The sequence below is a fragment of the Callorhinchus milii genome, unplaced genomic scaffold, assembly GCF_018977255.1.
Source record: "Callorhinchus milii isolate IMCB2004 unplaced genomic scaffold, IMCB_Cmil_1.0 Scaffold10, whole genome shotgun sequence".
Classification (NCBI taxonomy): domain Eukaryota; kingdom Metazoa; phylum Chordata; class Chondrichthyes; order Chimaeriformes; family Callorhinchidae; genus Callorhinchus; species Callorhinchus milii.
In genome coordinates, this window is record NW_024704751.1 from 9,379,421 (window position 1) to 9,403,015 (window position 23,595).

General features: G+C 45.8%; 3 protein-coding genes and 1 long non-coding RNA gene across 5 annotated transcripts; 2 read left to right on the forward strand and 2 right to left on the reverse strand.

Annotated features, from left to right (window-relative positions):
• The first annotated feature begins 263 nt into the window (after positions 1–263).
• Positions 264–12,461, forward strand: pigl (phosphatidylinositol glycan anchor biosynthesis, class L). 2 transcript variants are annotated; one of them, XM_007896469.2, is made up of 7 exons: positions 264–601; positions 2,866–2,965; positions 7,314–7,404; positions 9,577–9,644; positions 11,346–11,377; positions 11,613–11,746; positions 12,134–12,461. In XM_007896469.2, the coding sequence occupies exons 1-7, from the start codon at positions 286–288 to the stop codon at positions 12,233–12,235; spliced, it is 843 nt and encodes a 280-aa protein (XP_007894660.1). In that variant the 5' UTR covers positions 264–285; the 3' UTR covers positions 12,236–12,461. The 2 variants fall into 2 exon arrangements, with proteins under 2 accessions (XP_007894660.1, XP_042194351.1); XM_042338417.1 differs by lacking the exon at positions 12,134–12,461 and having other exon boundaries at positions 11,613–11,860.
• On the reverse strand, positions 8,524–10,465 carry LOC103180538. Its single transcript, XR_488118.1, has 3 exons — positions 9,852–10,465; positions 9,077–9,251; positions 8,524–8,669 (listed from the first exon to the last, which is right to left on the reverse strand). It is a non-coding gene; the product is annotated as an uncharacterized LOC103180538 (long non-coding RNA).
• Positions 12,375–17,128, reverse strand: cenpv (centromere protein V). Its single transcript, XM_007896472.2, has 5 exons — positions 16,505–17,128; positions 15,703–15,801; positions 14,838–14,907; positions 13,746–13,860; positions 12,375–12,905 (listed from the first exon to the last, which is right to left on the reverse strand). Exons 1-5 carry the CDS (start codon positions 16,771–16,773, stop codon positions 12,775–12,777), a joined length of 684 nt encoding a protein of 227 aa, XP_007894663.1. The 5' UTR covers positions 16,774–17,128; the 3' UTR covers positions 12,375–12,774.
• Positions 17,129–20,245: 3,117 nt separating this feature from the next.
• ubb (ubiquitin B) lies at positions 20,246–22,587 on the forward strand. Its single transcript, XM_007896468.2, is given in 3 exon segments — positions 20,246–20,324; positions 21,310–21,953; positions 21,956–22,587. Coding segments are annotated over 2 exon segments (1,143 nt in total). The 5' UTR covers positions 20,246–20,324; positions 21,310–21,316; the 3' UTR covers positions 22,462–22,587.
• Positions 22,588–23,595: the final 1,008 nt, after the last annotated feature.

Here is a 23,595-nt window from a genome sequence, read left to right on the forward strand (position 1 = left end):
GAAGACAACAAATGCTCTGGAAACCCCCCCCCCCAGAGAGCCCCCCCTCCCCTCCCCGCTCCCTCCACCCCCCAGCGCGAGATTATGCCCATCGGGGCGGCCTCACTGGGGGTCAGTCACGGGACCCCGGGTTTGACTGATGCGGCAGTGGGGTCTCTCGGGGGAGGTGTGGCCCCGCGGGGCGAGACGGGGCGGAACGTTCGTGCGGGGCGGCGGGTGACGGTTGGCGGATGGAGCGCGTGGGGAGGAGGTGAGGTGTGCGCGGTGGCGCGGTTGCCCGCTGCCATGGAGACGCCGGGCCTGGCGGGAGCCGGGCTCCTGGCGGCCGCTCTCTGCCTCGGCCTCTCTCTGTGGATGCGGAAAATCAGCGGCGAAATCAGGGGACGTGAGCGGCAGCGCCTGGGCTTGTGGTTGGCGCCGGCGGCGGGAGAGGGAGAGGGCGCGGCGGCGGGCGGGGGCCTGTCCCCGCCTGTGACCGGGGGCCTGAGGCCGGCGCTGCTGGTGATCGCTCACCCGGACGACGAGTGCATGTTTTTCGCTCCGGCCGCGGTCAGGCTGGTGGGCTGCGGGGTCCCCGTGCGGGTCCTGTGTTTGTCGGCAGGTAATGGCGGCGGCTCGGCCCTGCGAGATAACTGCGATGAAGAGCTGTCGGTCGTTCCCACTTGACAACCCGAGGCCGCGCAGTGACGGGGCGGAGGGAGAGGCAGCTCTGCTCTGCTAACATTTCTGGAGTCCTGTAGCTCAGTGGTTAGAGCACTCGCTTTGCGAGTGACAGACCTGAGTTCAATTCCAGGCAGAGGGCGAAACCTCGGGCAAGTTTCCTTACTCCACACAGAGCCTAATAATAATCCCTCCAAAAAACCCAAAACAATAATAAATTGGTCATTTTCAATCCACGACTGTCTGTGGGACATTGCTGTGCGCCATTGGCTGCCGCGTTCGCCCATAAATATAGTCAATTCACTTTACAGTGTGTTCTGTGAAGCGCTTTGGGACGTCAGGAAGACGTGAAAAGCGCTATATCAAATGCGAGGATTATTATTATTGCTGTGGCTGACCGGGTGGAGAGTCCGGGCGGGGATTCCTCCCAGGGTGGGGGGGGGGGGGGGGGTAACAGGGTCAAAGCCGTCACTGGGAGGGAAGGGACGATTCCCGCTCCGCTCCTGTGAACACTGCAAACCGAAGCCCTAACGGTCGGGGGTGGTCCTTGGTGGGCGGCGCTCACTCACACACCGGGTGGTTTCAGCTCGTTACACTGCCATAGTACCCCCCAACACACTCTGGGGTCCCCAAACCTCAGCTCTCGCCAACCTGAGCCTAATTCCCTCCGGGATGAGGTAAGCAGTATATGTCCCCCCCCCGGGGGGGAGGGGGAGGGGGGAGCATTCACATTCCCTCTACACGCAGGTGTCCAGCCTCGACATCTGTCTGATGTGGACACTCTTTGGCTGGTGATAGATCTGCACGTGTGTCAGACACTCAGCTGATCAAAAAGAAAACCTTATCCCACAGCCCATGCTGTTGCCGACTTGGCCTGGGAGGACCTGTACCGCGTGTCGCGGTACAGATGTTCAATATTCAGCACAATGCCTTTCGCTGACGGCTCCCAGATAAACATTGATTGAGTTGTTAATTAATCTTCCCTGTGAGTTATATGGAGAAGAGGAGTGCATCGCAGATTCGTCCAGCTTTTTAATAGAGGCTGATTCGGAACGCTACCGTTGCAAGCCCGTTGCTAACAATGAATAACTTCACTGCTTGAAAGTTATCAAACGGGACGTTTAGCAATGGCGGAGCCAGGATTTGAGGAATGAGGAAAGAGAGCGATTTCCTATTGAAGAGCCAATAAACTAGTATCACTCTATCTGACGTCTGGGTCACTTCACTCTCAGCTCTGATTAAATAAATCTAATCGCCAATTTGTGATGTAAAACAGATGGAAAATATTACTACTTGTTTTAGGTACGTTTAATATTTTCCAGCAAACGGTATTTGAGCCACTTAGCTCTCTATCTGAGGTATCCCATTCTCCCATTTGCCAAAATTGCAGCCAAAGTCTTTAACGTTTAGAGAAAACAGATGTAATTAAATTATTACTGTTTCAATGTGAATACAATACAGTACTATTTTTGTTGGTTTGTCAGCCTGATCTGGTCACACACGGACACTCATCGCCATTCTGTGTCCAAAGCAAACTGAGAGTTTCATCTTTGCATGGAAATTTCCCTGTTATGGAATAGAATGAGAGCACCCTTCCAGGAACGACACACCCTACTTATCTAATTCCAGAGAGTATAAGATGCAGGTTAACTCCAGAATATGCATTGGTGTATCACTGAGATTTAATCAGCTGAACCGACATAGCTTGGCATTGAGAGCACTGTCTTTGTCAAGCTTTCCTGCTGCTTGTCCAGCAGTACTGATCCCTGCCTATACCAGGCAGCTCTTGCCCTTATTGTACCACACTGACATTCAACGTCAGCTCTTTGAATTTTCTCTGAAAAACCCAAATGAATGGATTTTAATAACCTAATTAATTGAAATCCTGGTAATGATTATTTTTAATTAATTATAATTTTCCCAAACCGTTGAGTCTCTACATTTGGTGATGTTTTAACTATAATATATACTTTGCACGGTTCTGCAACAAAGCAAAGCAGCATTGTAATAAACCACAAATCCACAATGACCGGTCTTGACTAGATTTTTATCACCAGAACTATATATAGAACAACTAAGATTTAAAACAGGTTATTTTCCTGATTTTAAGATAAATAATGAGTTAACGTTGTGTGGATGTTCTGTATTTTTTGCACACCCTCAGTGCTGTGAAAGTGAGAAACTGCGGCTCTTTGATGCTTTCAGGGAATTTCTACAATCAAGGGGAGATTCGTAAGAAAGAGCTACTGGAGAGCTGTGGTGCTCTAGGAATCTCCTTGTCCCATATAACCGTCCTAGACCACAGGTAGGTGACTGCTGCAGTGTTAATTAAAAACACATTTGCACTGTCCTGAGGGTTTCGGCAGCCTGCGGAGTGAGACAGTGGCAGAGCTGGGTGATTATTGGGGAGGTGGGGGAAGGCAGAGTGGGTTATGGCGCAGCCAACTGTACCTCTCTACCTCTGTCCTCACCTTCAAAGCCCTCCATGGTCTTGCTCCCCCGACCTCTGTGATCTCCTAACCCCCTACCATCCTGCTCACTCCCTCTGCTCTGCTTCACGTTCCCCACCTCACTTGCCCCACTATTGGCAGGTGGGCCTTCTGTCACTCTGCCCCCACTCTCTGGAACTCCAACCCGCAGTCATGCCACCTCACCCCCTCCCTTGCTTCCTTCAAGACCCATCTCAAGACCCTCCTCTTCGACCATGCTTTCGATCTCCCTGCTTCCCCACCCTGTGCCCTCCTCCCCCACCCCCCACCGATTCCGACCCCCAGCTCGGGTCCGAAACTCTGTCTGTCCGGTACCTTGGAACGTCCTCCTGATGTGAAAGGCGCTATACAAAATGTAATTTTGTTGTTGTGGTTGTTGTCTCACCTAAAGCTCTTAGTACTGGACCTCCATGCCCAAGATTTAAGCTTTGTGTTTTAGAGAATTCACTGTGGGTTACAAAGTGCTTGTTTGGATGATCTTTCTGTAATAAAGTGTGTTGTATTACGCAAACACAACGCACAATCTCTTGTGGCAGAGTGTGTTCACAACATTCCCAGGAATGCCTTTGTCTTGGCAATACCAATGCCAACTTTCTTTGCTTGGCATCCACATGCCAAGTTCTAGATGGCGGCATTCCATTCAACTAAGCTATGGGTTATTTTTCTCCCCTCCTTAGCCATTTTTCAAACCTCTTTTGCTGCTCTGGCTGGCATCAACTAACTCAGGTCATCAATGGAACCTTGACCTTTCTGGCTTTACTGGCTTAGTAGTACACTGATTTATTTATTTTATTCATTCATTCACTGCCATCAGGGAACACTTTTATCTTTTTTTAAAAAATGTTAAATGCAGAGTCAATAGAACATCAAACTAATTCTTTGGAATATGGTCATGCTTGATGTGTGTGAAAAGATATTGGGTCATACCAACTTACATAGAGTTACATAGAGTGATGTGGCATGGACATAAGCCATTTGGCCCAAACTCCTGATGTTTCTTCTACACAAACCCCTTACCTATAAATCATAATAATAATAACGCGATCAGGCTGTATCAAATACAAGGATTATTATTATGATAAAGGCATGATCAAAGAAAGACTTTTAAGAAAGTTTTGAAGGCAGAAGGGAAGGTACAAGAGAAAGGCAATCTTTTGTGATGAGATAAATCGGGAAGGCGTCCCAAAATAATTCACCAATAATAGGTTGAGGTTTTTCCTCCTAATTCATCTTTGCTTCAAATGACCTATTATATAGAGAAACGTTTGCATTTGAGGGTTAATTGTTTTATGGGGAGCCTTGCTGTTTCTCTTCATGGCTCCCTGGCTCTGTCAATGTTTAGCAATGAACATGCTAATACTGAGCTTTATGCTTGAATAGGAAGGCTGCGCTGACAGCCCTCCTATCCTGGGGCATTCTGGGTTCTATTATAATCGGTAGATACGTGCACTGTGCTCTGATGCATTAGCAGTGAACTGACCTGACCCTGGGCTCTGTGATGCTAAAGGAAGTGCTGGATGGATTGCTTTGACAGCACGCTCGGAGGTCCTGCAGACTCACAACATGCTGCTGCTTTGCATTCTGCAGCAAGACACTTTGTTCACCCGTCCGCGAGGACTTCTCGCGAGCTAGGTTCCCCGTTTGATTAAAACTTTAACGTAAAGACCATCAATGTAAACCACAAGCAGAGATACCTTCACAATCTGCCTCACAGATGTCACATTTGCTGTTTAGTAGTAATAATAATAATCCTTGCATTTGATACAGAGCCTAATCACGTCTTCGAGACGTCTCAAAGCGCTTCACAGGATAAACTGGAAAGTGAATTCATTGTATATTTTGTGGGCAAAACAATGTGCCGGTACATCAATTTGTTGTGACGCAGTCCAGCTGTGTATTACCTCTGTTCAGGTGTTGACAGACTGACTGGCCACCTCTTAGCTCTTTTTAGCTTGAACCTCTATTCAGAAGGCTGGCTCACTGCAGCTGCAGGGAGGTGATGGGCATTAGCATTGGCGAGGAGCCCCTGGACAACATACGCTGCTGCTATGTTGTGAAGCGCAAGGAAATTCCTACATCCAACCACAGTAGTGTGGCCACACCGAGGTGCTGCACTGCACTGCACTGCTGGGGCCCCTTGAGTTGCAGAGTCTGTGTGTCTGTTGGAGACTGCATTCTGGGGACTGCTCCACATCAACATATTTAATTCGTTGTGTGACCTTGTCTCCCAAGGCAGTCAATAAAGACTGTTGCTGACAAGTCTCCTTTTATACACAATCTTGGAGGCTGTATTGGTGTGCCCCGCGAGACCATAATAGATTTATCAATCGTAAAGAACCCTCCCCACAACCACCCACCCACATACACACACACAGACACCCACCCACCCCCTTCCTGTAGGTCAGAGTTCAGCAGCTGCATTTCAGAAGCCACAGGCTATAAAATTAGCATGAGAAGCGCTCGCTCGCTGCCAGAGGTTACTCCGGGTCATTGGTGCTGTTGCCATGGCAAAATCATTGCGTAAGGTCTTGCTTTCCTGGAGCAGTGTTGTGAAGTGCCATCTCTTGCTGGCAGCAGTTCAAAGCATTTGGCTTGACAATGTTTAACTCTTTGACGACTGAGGATTTTATTGAGCGAAAGTTTTTTTTNATTCAGGCCCCGACCGCAATCGACTAACAACCAGATTCCTACTTACTGTGAGCAAAACAGAGGCGTGTGCAGTAAGGAAATCTGCCCAACGTTTCGCCCTGCCTGGGAATCAAACCTAGGTCCTCCCGCTTGCGAGGAGAGCGCTCTAACCACTGAGCTACGGGACTCCGTATGTGAGCTGTTTCCTCAGCAAAATTATAACCTTCTGACTCATTCTATGGCTCAGTTTGCAGCATTCTCGCCTTTGGGTCAAAAGGTTGATGGTTCTTGCCGCATACCAGGTCTTGACATTATGTAGGGTTATGATCATAACCTGGAGGAAGTTCTGCATTGTCAGACACCAATTTTTGGATGAGATGTTAAACTAAGGTTGGGATGTTAAACCAAGCCTCCACTGTGACCACTCTAGTGCTGAGCTAACTCAGGCCAGATCAACTCAACACAGACCGGGGATTGAACTTGGGACCTTAAAAAACAGACATATCTCAATTTTACCCCTTTCATTCCATCCGGTCTTAAGGAGTAAATAGCTTTTGCGTGTGATGGCTTGGAGTCGTGCTCCGCCACTGTCAAGCACTCTGGGACGCTACCCTACACAAGCTGTTGTTGTTGATGGACTTGACCCTTGAACCAAATGTGATTCACAGCAAGTAAGTTCTAGATGTAAATACTTCTCTTGATGGATTGTGTATTTGGTTTGTGATTAATTTCCCTCCCTGGCCCCAATCCCCCTCCCTCCCCCCTTCCACCCTCTTCTGCTTGTGACCCAGTGACCTCCGCAGGCTCTGATTTATACATTGATCCATCACCCTGCCTGACTGCAGTAACTGCTGGAGCTCCACACTAGAAGCTGTCAGGATCCTTTTGAAATCCTCTGTATAATGGGTGCACTGTGACCTTGAGCTAACAACCGAGCCTCCAGAAATGCTTGACCAAGATATGATGCAGAGAGAACTTAATTTTTCAAATGATTCACTTTACAATTCAGAAAACACAATGATGATGCACTCTTTTTCCTTATTGACCTACATAGACTGATTGGTGCTGTGCAGTGTGTTTGGGGAGTCTGGCATGCAATGTCAGTGATGGGTCACGTCTGGAGTTGGGCATGTGAGTCCTAGGGTTTGAATTTTAGGTTCCAAAGGTCGGGGTCAGGCAGTGTCAGGAGTCCTGTAGCTTAGTGGTTAGAGGACCCGTCTCGCAAGGGAGAGAACCTAGGTTTGAGTTTCCTTACTCCACACGCCTCCAGCAGTAAGTAGGAACCTGGTAGTTAGTTGATTAGCGGATCTCATTTCCGGGGGTAATAATCCCTTTTAAACATAATTTGGTCACTCAATCCATGACTGTTTGTGGGACACGGCTGTTCTAAATTGGCTGCCTGGTTTCACCCACAAAATATATAGTCAATTCACTTTACAGTATATCCTGTGAAGCGCTTTGAGATGTCTTGAAGACGTGATAAGGCGCTATATCAACCGCAAGGATTATTATTATTATTTTCGCCCTTTCCTGCAGAGATCTTCCGGATCATCCAAGAGTGCAATGGGACCGGGACCTTGTCTCGTCACTTATCTTGAGATACATCCAATCGCATCACATCGGCCTGGTGAGAATCCAAGATCTGCCTCTGTACTTTTAACCCCTTTGTGGGTCCCCTCAACACTCACTTTCCGTCTATTACCTCGGAGAATTACTTTTTTTAAAAAAATCTGTCCCCTTATTCTAAAGCCTTTCAAATCGATGCCATTTTAATTGTGTTCTTATTGTCATCCATTTTGCCTTTTTAGCACTGCTTATTTTCTAAAGTCCTCTCAGGTTTCTCTGGTTCTGTTGTGTTGTCGGTTTCTTACCGAACACCACACACCCTTTGCTCACACAGATGTCTCCAGTTATCAGTGTAAAGCGCCCTCCGGTGGTGGATCTTATTAGAGCACAGTGAGACCCACTGCAGGGAGGTCTGGGTGGTATAATTGCCATCCCACGCGCACAATTCCCAACTCCCAACTTTGCTCATCCTGATAAAGAAGGCCAAGGAAAATTCCCCTTTGCAGTCCTCTCACTTCATAGTATATTCTGTGCAGCGCTTTGAGACATCTCAAGGACGTGATAAGGAGCTATATCAAATGCAGGGATTATTATTATTGTAAGGCGATGTATTGAGTGAGTGTCATTCATTGTTGAAATGTACTCTGTGAATACATCTTCCTGTCTGTTTCTTAAACCCTGGACAGTTTAAAAATAATTTGCGTCTTAATTCTGGGAGCAGCAATGCCCCCTCCTGTTTGATGTATGACAAACTTCATCTGAAATGCTCAGTTACTAGAAACAATGGGCTCTATCTGAACAAACAAGGGAGCTCACCACAACATGCACTGCTGCCACTTCCTCTGAATTACTCTGGTCCAGATACAGAAATGGTTACATTTAAATAGTTATTTTCATATAAACGAAGAAGCCCCAGCACTGACTGAAGCCAAGTGACTTTTGTTGTGATTCTTGGATGGCCCACTTCCTAAAGAGGAAGAGAAAGTCTGCTTTGCGTTTTAGAAAGTTTACCAACGCTGCGGTTCGTGTCTCAGACAGAAAACGCTGGAGCCAGGAACAATAAGGAAATGATTGGTTTTCCATTCCTCTTGCATTGGCCAAGTCAGAAGGTTGGACAGTTTGCAGTTTGGGTCCCAGGCGTTTTGCTTTTGCAAATAATGAGGCAGATTTCCTCCTCCACTCTGGAGATTACTTGGGAGTATTCCTTGTTTATTTTGGCTCCATTACAAACAGGCAGCAGTGAAGCTCTTCAAGTTACTGTCTCAGAGGGTGATTTGTAGTTTTGCATCAATGAAGATTAGCATTCTGTGCTGTTTATATAATGACCTTTGAAGAGATGGGTCATTGTGTGAAAGACAGCAACAAAAGAGAATTCAAATCTGCATGTTGTCCCTCACTGTGTTCATCATAATTTGATGAATCACTAAAGCTTGAATTTGTTTTCTTGCGGTCCCCAGATGGGGGACTTCCCTCCTGTTCCGAATTAGTTCAGTTACATAAATAACCCACTTACACAGTCCTGTGTCTCAAAACTCTGGTATAATCCAGACCTTCAAGCCAGCCCTAATGTTGTGCTGCCAAAAGGCCGGAAGGCGACACAGGCACACCGGTTCCAAGCTTATAACGCCTCCACCTTCATCTCAGTATGACCTCGACATCCATAACCGCGCAAAGTTAAAACTACACTTGATCCTAGGCTGAAAATCACTGAAACTGAAGCAAAGCTCTCTCACCAGAGATGTATCCTTTCGCAACTCCTGATCTCTCCTCACAGTGCCATGGAGGCAAACCAATGCCACGGGGCATCCGTCTGTAGTCATCACATCAACAATTTTTCCTGCCTTCTCAGGTCCTTGTGGTAATAAGGTTTTATGGCAGAGACCAGTTCACCCGGCCCTGGGATGAAGTCTGTAATAAAAGAGAGGGTGGATTGAAAAATATGGAAACACTCATTTAAAAGCAGTTTGTGGCATCTCTATGGTTAATGCCACCAGCCCCATCCCAGTTGGGGGGTGCACACCTGTCACCTGTCCCCACCTCCCGTAGTACTGTGACTGGTTATCAGGATGTGAAAAAATGAAACTTGCTGCACCTTTTATGCACAGCAGTATCTTTTTGCACTAACGCCTGGTCAAAATCTTGCCTTTAAAAACGTCAAAATACAATTGCAAAATAGTTTGTTCCTTGTCAGCAGACTGTTATAGCTAAGATCTCACCCTTTGCTATGTCATAGGTACTAACATTCGATGAAGGAGGAGTGAGCGGACATGTCAATCACATCGCTGTCTACTATGCTGTCAGGTAAGTAGTGAATTGTGCCCTTTTTGAGCACTCTTCTCTCCTGGAGTGCTGCGGACGCTCTTTGCTCAGGAGCCAGATTTCCGAGACACACCAAACAGGGTTCACTCAGTTTGAATATTATGTTACCAAACACGTTTGAGGGGTACGACGATGTTCATCAACTTGTTCAAGAAAAGGTGGGGAGCAAGAGGTTTCTGTGGATGTTACCTGGTTAAAATCCAATAGGAATTTTGAAAATTGAACAGTTCGGTGCTGAAGGGGTTAACACGTTGCCGCTCGCAGTCTGGGAAATGTCAGCATGTCTGGAGCCCCCAGGGCCTGGAACGCTGCTCTCTGCTCTCGTGTTCTACCCTTTTCTTGCTCCACTGCACGAACCAGTGACCTTCAGCCCTAGTGACATTTCTGCCTCCTGTCAACAAGTCTGTGGCTGTATCGGTGCCAGCAAAGCCTTATCGGGAAACAAAATTGGATAAAGAGTACCTGTATTCTGAGAGTTGGATGCCCTCTGATTGCATGTTGGGGATGGGTTTGTATACAATCTTTTGAAGAATGAAGCTTTGTACAAAAAGCCAAGGTCACAGACTCGTTCACCTCCCATTTTCTCAGACCATTGCAACTTATTGCAGGTGATCGGAAAAGCAGGAATATTGTAATTCTCAGAAATTTGTGTGGAGAAGGCAAAAAATTGCTACCTGCAGACCTTTCGCCTTCAAAGCCCTCCATGGCCTTGCTCCTTCCTAACTCTGCGACCTGCTAACGCCATATTAAAATGTGTTAAGCTACAAAAATAATAGCTGTAAACATTTATGTAGTACAGCACAGAACTAATGAATGTTTGACTTTGCTGAACCTAAGCATCAGGTATCTGCTGAATATTGATTCCTATAAAAAGTCAGGACATGGGGGTGTTACTGAACATAATTGTGCTTCGGTATTGGTGAGTCAGTATTGGCAAGAACACTTTAAGCCTTTCCACCAAAAGGGATTTTATAAAAGGGTTTTTTTTTTGTCATTTTTTTTTTGTCGATCCTATTGGCAAATGAATTGATCCACGTGACCAATGCTCTGGGCACTTTTGTGCTGTGCTGCTCAGCAAGATAATGTCATTAGCCAGGTGGTTCAACTCCCCCGAGCAAAACCTGATCCTGCAATGGCTTGGGCGAACCATTGGGTGGGGCACGAGGAGAGATGATGAGAGATGTTTTTTCAGGCAGTCAGAGAAAGGTGCTGCCCAAATGGTACATGTTATGCTCGACTCACAGAGTAGCAGCATTAGACCCATTAGACCTGACTGAGCTGGAGGATGGAATGTGCCGCACTGTTAGGTGAGGAATAAAAATGTCACATAGGGAGGGAGTCCTGTAGCTCAGTGGTTAGAGCACTCGCTTTGCAAGCGAGAGACCTGAGTTCAATTCCAGGCAGAGGGCGAAACCTTGGGCAAGTTTCCTTACTCCACACAGAGCCTAATAACAATCCCTCCAAAAAACAAAAACAACAATAAATTGGTCATTTTCAATCTACGACTGATTGTGGGGACATTGCTGTGCGCAATTGTCTGCCGCGTTCGCCCACAAATATACAGTCAATTCACTTTACAGTGTTTTCTGTGAAGCGCTTTGGGACGTCGAGAAGACGTGAAAAGCGCTATATCAAATGCAAGGATTATTATTATTGTATCTAACGCCTGTTGTCCTTTTACAGGAAGCTTTGCTCAGAGCGGAAGCTACCGGTGGGTAAGTGATCCGCGATATACGTCCATTATTGTACATTGGATATGTGCTCGGATTAGTGCAGCGCGTTTGTGAGCGGAGGTGCTTGATCTACCGCTGGGCTATTCCTGGATCTACTTAGTGATTTCAGAAAATGAATTGAACTGCTTCTGCCTGCCTCTCGCAAAAGACAAAGTATCCAGAACCAAGACAACCACGGTCTGTATTTAACATTCAGCCACTCTCTGATCCTGTTTAGGGTGCCGGGTTCTTGTACTAGAATCCACCAACATCATTCGGAAATACATCTCCATCCTGGACCTGCCGATCAGCTGGCTAAGACCTCATGATATGATATACATATTATCTAGTGAGGAATATCAACAGGCCAGGGTAAGCAATTCATTTTGTGTCCTTTGTTATTTTTTGTTTTACATCTTGTTTTATCCTCCGTGCTGTGTCCTAGAAAAATACAGTCACTCCAATCTCCATTACATCCCTTGAAGCGCTTTCAGACATCCTTCCAATGTAAAAGGCAGAGATACCAAACATGAGGATTATTATTATTTCATGGAGTTTTTCTTTGTTTATGACTCTGTTTAAATGTTATGCATTCAGCCACATTTAGGCCTGAAATATTCAGCAGCTTTTATCTGTGGAATAAACATACTGGGAGTGCATGTGGGAGCTTTACTGTAATAGAAAATTATTCCATTCCTGTCACTGATAGCTCTCATGTTATTGAGCAGAAAGTTGTATTGTAACTGTTTTTTGTTTCAGAACGCTATGCTCTGTCATCGAAGTCAGCTGCTCTGGTTCCGCCATATCTACCTACGAATTTCTCGTTACATGCTTATAAATACACTGAACCAAATTTCCTGATAAACTTCGGATCAGGATCATTGCCCTTCAAATGTATTGGATTCTGTTTATCAAAGTGATGAAAAATCCTGTTTTTCTGGGCAGTTTGATTCTTTGCAGAGATGTTTGAAGATAGTGGGGAAAAAAGCCCAAAACAATATTATCAATAAGCACTTTAATACAAGTCTGAGCGGTATCTAGTACATGAATACCAGGCACAAAGTGTCTTTCAAAAGCAGTGTCAAACAAAAATCAAGGATTCTATAGCAAACTGTGTCTGAGTGATGTAATTGTGGTTTCAATTTCTGGGACTCTGAACTTGTTTTCTTTTTTTTATTCTTGTGAGAAGATCTGAATTGTATTTCTGTCTGCCTATGTGTCAGTTATTTTATCTTATTCAAACGGGTGAAATAGAAAAGATATTGGAAAATCATGAGATGAGACAGAATGGACCATACTAGCTGTTTTGTAGAACAAGTGAGACAATAGCATGGAAGCCAGAATAACCTTCTGAATCCAACAATGACTTCATACTCAAGAGTTATTAATATGGTATGTGCTTAAATCATTGCTTTGGACATATTCTTAATGGTCTTGTGCTCCTTTATGGTCTTCTCCCACTCTTTGCCATTGATTTTCTCTACATTGATACTGTGGACTGTCCCATCATCCAGACAGTGAGGCATCACCCCTACAGAGACACAATAGGTGTTATCCTAGTGATAGAGCAAACAATGGAATAATACATACACAAAGGTAGGTAACATAAACCATAGGCAGTGCAGATGACTGTCAACCTGGTTGAGATGTGTTGCAAAACATCTAAAGTAGTTTGAGGGCAAAAGAAAATTGAAACGTGGATACTTTGCAGCGATGGAGCTGAGAATGGAAATCTGATGTTTGGAATTGTGTAAGACATTAATCATATCAGGAATTGCATATGAATTCTGGGATCTAACCCACAATATGTGTAACATGATGGTGGTGTTTCACGGTAGATTTGTGAGGTAACTGAACTAGAGCCGAGCCCTAACTGCAGGAGCACAAATTCATGAATTTACAGAAGGTATTTGCTAAATTTCTCTTTAATAATAATCCTTGCATTTGATATAGTGCCTTATCACATCTTCGAGACGTCTCAAAAGCGCTTCACAGAATATACTGTAAAATGAGTTGACTGTGTATTTAAAGATTTGGATTTCACTCTCATTGATCTCTCCCCCCTCCATTTTCTCTCCTTATTTGAAGGCTGATGCTGGGTAAGGTTTCCTCAGTAATGCTGAGGTAACTCACCTAAATAGTCTTTCCTCGTGAGTAACTCCAGTGACAGGCCTAATGGACTCATCCAATATCCATAATTGCATTTTCCAGTAGAGTCAATTTAATGAAGTGGGACAGAGAGACACTGCATTTGAGCTCTGGTGTGAGAGCTAATAGCATTACATATGCTTCCAGTCTGGTTGAGAGAGTTCATATATTCTGCAAACAGAATAATTCCTCATCAACATTCCTGAATGGATTATTTTCCTACCGTATCCATCAGGGTTGGAGCGTGGGGAATAGAAACTCTGCACTCCACAGGTTTTGCAGAAGGTATGTTTGGCTGTTTTTGTATTGAATGTATAAACAGTCAGATTGTCGGTGCCCTGAAAAGACAAATGGATAACATCTCATAAAATCGGATTGATTCATTTTAATTGATACATAAACCAATTCTGTTGTACAATAATATTCTGATGCAGAGGCAAGAGTGCCATGAACTGAGCCAAGCTCCTATCTATGTATATTTACAATAAAAAATTTCAATTATTTACTATCTTTCATGTTGGGAGGAAGTGTCAAAGCATTTGCACAGCTGAATGGGAGATAATAATCCTTGCATTTGATATAGAGCCTTACCACATCTTCCAGATGTCTCAAAGCACTTCACAGAATATACTGTAAAGTGAAATGACTATATTTTGTGGATGAAACACGCAAAATGAGATGGAGAGAAAGGTGGACGAAAGCAGTTGAAAGGATCGCCAAAATGCTGTCCTACATGAAATGCGCCATATAAATGCAAGCTGTTAATGTGGTGTCGATGGGAGGGAGGGGGAAAGGTTCATAGACTCTGGGAGTTGTAAACCAAAGGGGCAGAATGGTTGAAAGCTCGCCCACCGATGGTAGGACAAATTGGGCAGTGAACATGAAGCAGGCTGGTGATACCATGAGGAGGGAATGGATTGAAGCCACAGATGGATTTAAAAATGAGGAGGAGGACCATGAATTCAATCTGCTGGGAGATGGCCTCCCAGAGTCTGGTGTGGGAGAGATTATACAGCAGCAGAGTTCTTGTTGATCTGTAATTTGTGTCGTGAGCAGTGGCAGAATCCAGCAAGCAAGGTGTTGAAATGAGCTTGGACGTAATGAAGATGTGGATGAGAGTCTCTGGGGCCATGTTCCGGGAGCTAATTTGTGGCAATGAACTGGAAGACGCACAGGTTTGCTGATCCATCAAGATGTGGTAATAAATTTTGACAACAATTAGTAAGATTTCTAGAACAACATATTTCTTGAGGATGAATAGAAACACAACTTTCTGGGGTTTATATTTGCAGTTAGTTACCTGGGTCAAGCCTACCTTTAGGAGTCTGAAATGGGAGGCAGGGACAATAAAATGTTGATTCTGCTTTCTTGTACAGATGCTGCAGCTGTGAGAGAAGATTGTTAAGAGTGAATTATAGCAGTAACTCTATGCTTTGTAAACCTGCCCCTATTGCAGTGAATGCTGAAGTGCCATATAATAAAAAATACCTTGCATTCTGTATAGCGCCTTTCATGTCTGCAGAACATCTCAAAGCGCTTCACGGGATTTTTTTTTACTGTTAAGTGGATTGACTGTATTTGTAGGCAAACACAGCAGTCCATGTGTGCGCAACATTGTCTCACAAACAACCATGACGTTAAGTAAATCTCCAATATTAATTGGGCGACTGTTGGCTTGGACTCTTGGAGATCTCCTTTCTCTTTTTGAGCAGGAGCAAGTGACAGGAATAATGTAATAATTGCCATTGTAGATTCTATATAATGCAAACTGCTGAGGGAATGTGTCGTATGGCTGCATAATGTTGGCCTCTACCGGAGTTAAGATGCTGTGAAATAGTGCCTACTGCATGTCCTAAACCAGACAGCTGAAATGCTGGAAAGTGATCTTAAGATGTGAAATGTAACAATAAAGAATCTGTACCATTTACAGACATCAATAATGCCCCTTTTATTATTTTGTATGCATGATAACATTGACAACCTGTTGTGCGTAAAACACACCATGTATCAACTATCTGCTGTACTTACTGCACATTCTTTACCTCCTATGGTCCATGTACCAGCCACATGCTATTTCAATTATATCGTTCGTAACAGCTACCTGCCAAGCCCACTGCGGTCCCTGAACTGCTACCTGCTGTACTTGTTTGCTGTGCTTGCTGCAGTGTGCTTGTACCTACTTGCAATCAAATACATGTAAATCTGCAGATGCCCAGACTTCGAACCGCACCGCTCCACAGTGGCATCCTCCAGTGTGTTTCACAAGGTCTCGATATTCACTGAAAGCACAGCAACAAACATATCTCACTTACATACAATTAAATGTTTGTGTGTAATATACAAGGGATTATTTATTTAAATTATGTTAGCAGATATAGAACAAAAAATAACAGTAATAATCCTTGCATTTGATATCTGCCTCGTCATGTAGTCATGACTTCTCAAAACGCTTCACATGATATACTGTAAAGTGGTTTAACTGTATATTTTGAGGGTGAAACCAGGATCTGCTATTCAGGAGGCATCACTCCCTCACCTTATTGATAGATCGTGATCAAAAAGGTCAAATACAATAAAGGGATACTGTATGTCCATGGATGTTTGTGGGACATTGCTATGTGTAACTTGTTGCCCTGTTTTGCCCACTGTACAGTATATCCTGAGTTGAAACACATCTAAAAGTTTCGGCATAGGACAATTGGACCGATTGTATGTGTGATATGCAGTCCTCGCTCCCCTCCTGGCGCTGATTCCATACCCCTTCTTCCTCCGTACACTACAGAATCATTTCACATCATTTATATTACAGAAACGCGACAAGGCGCCAGGTCGAATGCAAGGATTGTTGCATTTGATTTCTGCAGTGGTTTTTTTAAAAAAGAAAAAAAAAACTAAAACATTGCAAGTGCGGTACAGGAAAGCGTAGCATTTGGACAACGCCGTGGACGGTGAAGCTGAGTTTGCTCCCAGCCCCGCGCCTACAATGTATCCAGTAACAGCCGAGCCGCCGCCTCCGCCGTGTCCAGCCGTTGGCTTTTCTGGAACGCCCTCCAGCGCTCGGCCTGGTTTGCCAACTCCACCGCGGTGTCCGGGGGCTGCAGCTCCTTCTCCAGCCCCCGCTCGGCCCCCTGGCCGCCAGCGAGGCCTTCCAGCTCCGGTTTCTGCTCCTTCCTGCGGGTGACTTGCTCCTTCGCAGCTGATCGGCCTTTCCGCTGAAGTGACCCCCGCCGCGCAGCGCCGAATTTCCCCATCGCCTTTAGTTTTACTTTTGAAAAAGAAATCCCATGTTTACAGCCCCAGCCGAAGTTTGCTAAGTGCGTGGCTGTTTCTAAGGCTGTGCTCCTTCAGGAATGGCTGAGTCCGCTCCGGGAGGTGGGGCCCTCTCTACCGTATTATATCAATCCAAAAGTACTGCACTTCAGAGTCCGGCCGCCCCCCAATATGCATTACCCGCATCTGGTGCTGAGGCTGGAATAACACACTCAAGCCTTCACGGGAAGGGCCCTGGTAGGAAGTTGTGTGGCAAATCACACATACAATAACGCATCTTTCAGCCCATATCACGCTGAAACATAAAATGGCTCCTCCGAGATGGGACCATTAGGGTTGTGGCTTGCTGAATTAATGGGAGCTGGGTGGGAGAATCCCTATCTACCACAGGGGGTTGATTTAATTCGAACTTTCCTTTGCTAAGCATGTCACAGTAGCCGGCTCAGCTCCAAGGAAGCGCCACTTTATCTACCCCACCCCCACCAGTGGATCCTGTCTCGAAAGAACCTTAACGTTCCTCAAAGGTCACACCGGCCTTAGTCGTTAATGGCATTTTAAGTGTACGGTCGCACCACAATCCCCTATGGAGTCCTGTAGCTCAGTGGTTGGAGCACTTGCCTTGCAAGTGAGACACCTGGGTTCAATTCCCGGCAGGGCGAAACCTTGGGCAAGTTTCCTTACTCCACACGCCTAATAATCGCCTAATCCCTCCAAAAACAAACAAAAAATAAAATTGGTCATTTTCAATCCATGACTGTTTGTGGGACATTGCTGTGCCCAATTGGCAGCCGCGTTTCGCCCACAAATATACAGTCAATTCACTTTACAGCATATTCTGTGAAGCGCTTTGAGATGTCTAGAAGACGCAAAAAGCGCTATATCAAACGTAAGGATTATTATTATTATTTGTGCCCGTTTCTTAGTGCTGTCTTTCCAAGCCTCGCACTACTGTTTTTGAACAGTTTTCTAGTGTTCTACACTATTCTAAGTGATCCTCCTTCCTTGTAAGAAAGATGAGCTCCATTTAACACTACAGATATTTGCAGATAATCAATGGGCAGAGTAGCATATGCCAGTAGGAAGAAAATTAGAAAAACACTGGACAAGTTGAAATTTAAAAAGTCTTCATTAAAAGGGAGTGAAAGAAAAAAAATGGAGAGAACAAATATACTTTCAATTGTGCAGCAAAGCATTCTGAAATACAGCTCCATTCAACACCGCAGTGATTCAACTTCACATCGAAAGCACGGAGAATTACGTTGATACTAGAAAGACAAAGAACTTTCATGCTTGTTTCCGGGTATGTTCAAGTGAGTCACGTCATGAGGCGATAGACGTACCTATGTACGTCAGTTTGTTTCGTTTCACATTCCTTTCAGGAAAGGTCTCTTTGTTTCAACCAGGATAGTAGAAACACAATGCAATCACGAGTCACCCCAGCAATTATCTGGAGACAGAATTTTTAGGTTTCTTTTTTTGCCTACGCGGCTCGATTTCCTAACGTCAGATTTTTTTTTTNAAAATGACACATCCAGAACAGAGGTCACGGATACAAACTAGTGACAGTCCTTACGGGGCTCAACCCAATCGCTCTTTCGGAGACCGTACGGCCTCCTTTACGTCCCGTTAATTTCTAATGGCTCCATAACAGCAGTTTTATTTATCGCGTCAAATAAAACGTCCGGGGGACGGAGCGCTTCACAAAACCTGAATAGAAAGGTAGAATTAATCAAGGCGCGGGAGATTTAGTCAGGCAAGAGGCGTAACTCGTCTATGATGGTTGTTTGCAGTCGGTGCCAGCAACCTCCCGTGACCAATCACAGGTGAACGGCCAAACTCATTTTAGCACAAAAATGGGGAAAACGATACTACCGGCGGGATGGTCGGGCAGTCGCCATGTAATTCGAGCTGAGCGGGTTGGACCATTCGCCCGGCAAGCGAGAGAGACCTGGGTTCGATTCCCGGGCTGGGTGAAACGTTGGGCAAGTTTCCTTTACTCCGCACGGCCTCGGTTTACCGAGCAGTGAGTAGGAACCCGGTCGTCAGTCGATCGCTTTTCCGGTGGTGGTGGTGGTGGTGGTGGGGGTAATAATTCCTTCTTTTAGAAAAATGGCCACTCACTCAATCCACGACTGTTTGTGTTCGCCTCCGCCGCCGTCAATCAGCTGCCGCGTTTATCCCCCCCCCCCCACACACAAAATACAGTCACTACACTCGAGAGAGAGAGACCAGAGTTCAATTCCCGGCAGAGGGCCAAACCTCGGGCAAGTTTCCTTACTCCACACAGAGCCTAATAATAATCCCTCCAAAACAATAATAAATTGGTCATATTCAATCCACGACTGTCTGTGGGACATTGCTGTGCGCAATCGGCCGCCGCGTTCGCCCACAAATATACAGTCAATTCACTTTACAGTGTGTTCTGTGAAGCGCTTTGGGACGTCCTCCCGACGTGAGAAGCGCTATATCAAATGCGAGGATTATGATCATTATTATTATTACACTCGACAGCGTATCGTATGCCCGGCGAAAGCGCTTGGAGAACGTTCTCGAAGAAGCGCCGGATCCCAGCGCGAGGAGGTATTGCTGCCGTCCCCGCACGAGGTTCGGGTCGAGTTTCCTTTACAGAAGTAATTCTTTCGTAAAAAAAAAACGGCGGCCGCCGAGAAACGGTGCGACAACAAACAACACTCACACATTCGTACATACTGTGTCGGGAGTCAGTTGGGACAAACACGGTAACACAACACAACCTAACGCAATGCCGCCGCCCCCCTCTCACCCCCCGGGTCAGGCGCCACAGCGGACACCGTGGAAACTTCTCGACTTTCACCCCGACTGCTTTTGGCGGTTGAAGCACGAGGCGGTCACGTGCCTCCCACCTCCTCCCCCCCCCCCCCCACGGGCCGCACGCGGTGTTTCTCGGAGCAACAAACGGCAGCTGCTTTTTGCACGTGACAGGCTCCGACCACGTGATCCGCTCCGCCCCCCCCCTTCGCCCCGCCCCGGGGGAGGGGTCTCCTGGTCCACCCGCCACTCACAAGGCAGGAAAAACACGTCTCGTCACTAAGCGTCGATGAGGGCGGGATTATGAGCCACGAGAGGCCGTCCGTCCGGAACTTTTTCAGATATTGCCTCAGCTCCACCTTACTGGCAGTTAAACAAATCACTCCGCCCCCTCCTCCTCCTCCTCCTCCAAAAAATCGTGACCTATCCATCCTTCCCTTCACGGCCCGACTCAAATCAAGATTATTATTTTTTTTTCGAACGCAGTAAAATGCAGCCGTTCAAACGGTGCGAGAATTTCCGCAACCGGAGCGTCGAAAGCCGTTCCCGGAAAGGTGGGACCTATTTTGTGAATGCGGAAGGCAACCGATAGGTGGGGGAGGGGGGGGGTGGGGAGAGTAGGAGTGACGTAGCCGCCCGGGGGAGGCTATAAATGAGCGGCGCTCGGAAAAGCCGACAATTTAAGCGGAGTTTGAATCCCTACCGGTGCTGAAGATTTGCCGAGAGTTAAAGCAGCGTTGCCGAGGTTTGTGGCGTTGACGTTTACTTTCGCCGTACGTTTCCGTCGTGTATTCGATGTCCGCAGGTTGGGGAAATGATTCCAGCGCTGAACCAGTTTTTTTTTGAGGGGGGGGAAGAAAAAAGGAAAATTTTTTTTAAAAAAAACCGTCGCAGATCCCCGTCGCTTTCAACCGCCCGACGGGAGGAGCTCTCGCTTCGGAGCTGCGGCCCAAACCCCCCCCACACAGCGCAGCGTTTTCGGCGATAACGTCGGTTTAAGAAAGGTCAACCCCACGTTCACCCAAAACCCGGGGAGTTCCGAGTGAAAATCCGTGGGTGAACTTGTTTTCCGGCGGCGCGAAATCATTGTTAATATTATTGTTGTTATAATTCATGATGATCTTTGCGTTTGGTAGAGCGCTCGGTCGAGAGAGGGTGTCTCAAAAGTATTTCACAGACTATACGGTAGAGTGACTGTATGGTGTTGGTGGGGGGGGGAGAGCAAACCACAAATCTGAGTGGTTGGGAGGAGCCACAGCGACACTCTCTATACAATAATAATAATGATGATGATGATGATGATCCTTGCGTTTGATATAGCGCTTTTCACGTCTTCTCGACGTCTCAGAAGCGCTCTCGTGAGGAGAGGACCTGCGGGACCAGCCCGAAGGGGTTTTCGGACCGAAATGCTCACCGTCCTCTCTGTCCTTCGCTCCCAAGATGAAGGGTTGGATAGCTTTAGGAAGGAAAGGACAAGCCTTTGGAGTCTGTGATATTGTTCAGGGCTCTCGCTTTCTTGCTTAGATTTCGCAAGCTAGGATTCCACCCGGTGGCGAAACCACGATTAGTAAACATAAACTAAGCTTTTGAACCTTCTGAAAATAAATCTGGTATCGAGGCTTTGACATGTGCTTACGGAAGCAATCCAGGCTGTTGGTCATTCTCCCCCCAACTGCACTCTATTTTTCTGCAGATTAATGCGAGAGCAAATTATGTAATCTGTCTTTCAGTTTCAAAATGCAAATCTTTGTGAAGACCTTGACTGGCAAGACCATTACCCTTGAAGTTGAACCAAGTGACACCATTGAGAACGTCAAAGCCAAGATCCAGGACAAAGAAGGCATTCCTCCTGATCAACAGCGTCTCATCTTTGCTGGCAAGCAGTTGGAAGATGGCCGAACACTATCTGACTACAACATTCAAAAAGAATCCACATTACACTTGGTGCTGCGACTCCGTGGTGGTATGCAGATCTTTGTGAAGACCTTGACTGGCAAGACCATTACCCTTGAAGTTGAACCGAGTGACACCATTGAGAACGTCAAAGCCAAGATCCAGGACAAAGAAGGCATTCCTCCTGATCAACAGCGTCTCATCTTTGCTGGCAAGCAGTTGGAAGATGGCCGAACACTATCTGACTACAACATTCAGAAAGAATCCACATTACACTTGGTGCTGCGACTCCGTGGTGGTATGCAGATCTTTGTGAAGACCTTGACTGGCAAGACCATTACCCTTGAAGTTGAACCGAGTGACACCATTGAGAACGTCAAAGCCAAGATCCAGGACAAAGAAGGCATTCCTCCTGATCAACAGCGTCTCATCTTTGCTGGCAAGCAGTTGGAAGATGGCCGAACACTATCTGACTACAACATTCAAAAGAATCCACATTACACTTGGTGCTGCGACTCCGTGGTGGTATGCAGATCTTTGTGAAGACCTTGACTGGCAAGACCATTACCCTTGAAGTTGAACCGAGTGACACCATTGAGAACGTCAAAGCCAAGATCCAGGACAAAGAAGGCATTCCTCCTGATCAACAGCGTCTCATCTTTGCTGGCAAGCAGTTGGAAGATGGCCGAACACTATCTGACTACAACATTCAGAAAGAATCCACATTACACTTGGTGCTGCGACTCCGTGGTGGTATGCAGATCTTTGTGAAGACCTTGACTGGCAAGACCATTACCCTTGAAGTTGAACCGAGTGACACCATTGAGAACGTCAAAGCCAAGATCCAGGACAAAGAAGGCATTCCTCCTGATCAACAGCGTCTCATCTTTGCTGGCAAGCAGTTGGAAGATGGCCGAACACTATCTGACTACAACATTCAGAAAGAATCCACATTACACTTAGTGCTGCGTCTCCGTGGTGGATTTTAATTTTAAGTAGTTTATTGCTCTGCTCTCTTGCTTTGGTGTTTTTTTCAATTCACTGATGTATAAATCATGAATGGACTTTGGATTCTTGTGTGCACATGTTGTAGATAATAAAGATTTTTGGCATTACCTCGAATTGTTGAGTATTGGCTGTAGAGGATAATGAACTTTACAGAGTTTATGTTCCCACTGATAACTAACTTTAAAATACTAGAAAATGGAACCTTGTAATGTTAAAATTCTCAGGCCTTTAAACATGACTGACTGCTATATTAAACTATCAAGTTATGACCTCTGAAGAATTTGGAAATTTTAGATGTTCTGCCTCTTAATGCTTTCAGTAAAGTAGGATTCACCACTATAATAATTTATTCCTAACTGAACCTGCTTTAAACTACTAAATGGGAGTTTGTGTTGACAATATGAATAACAAATATTTGACAAGGATGCAATGCTTTCTAAAGCTTTGCCGAGCAATGCTCTCCTCCCATAGACCCCCCCCCCCACCTGCACCCCCAGGGGTTATACGTGGCCTCCATTCTGCACACCATTACATACTGATGATTAGGAAACATGGGAGTGGTGGCCTGTGCATCAGTTCCTTAACTGAAAAACAACCAGATTTGTGCTTTAATGAGGCAGCATTGGAGTACCTTCAATTTTTCTACCCCCAACTCTGAAATTCCATCCTGGATTCCCTCCACCTTGCCCTTCCACATTCAAGCTGTCTCAAGACTGGCATTTGAGTTGGTATCCTGAGGGCACTGATTTAAAATAGTTAAAAAAAAACAGGGTGGGGGTGAGCAGAAACTTTCGCACAGCGAGTTCGGATCTGGAATGCATTACCTGAAAGGGTGGTCGAAGCTGATCTGATAACAACTTAAGAAAGAAGCAGATAATTATTTGGGGAGGTCAAGTTTGCAAGGCTAATGGGGAGAGAGAGCGGGGGAGTGGGATTAAATTGGGTAGTTCTTTTCAAAGAGCGAGCACAGAGACGATTGGCCGAATGGCCTCCTTCTGTCCTGTATAATTCTCGGATTCCAAGACTTCTTTGATCATGCTTTTGGATACCTCCCACTCCATTACTCTCGATTCCAAACCCCAGCTTGGATGCAAACCCTTTGATGTTGATTGGTT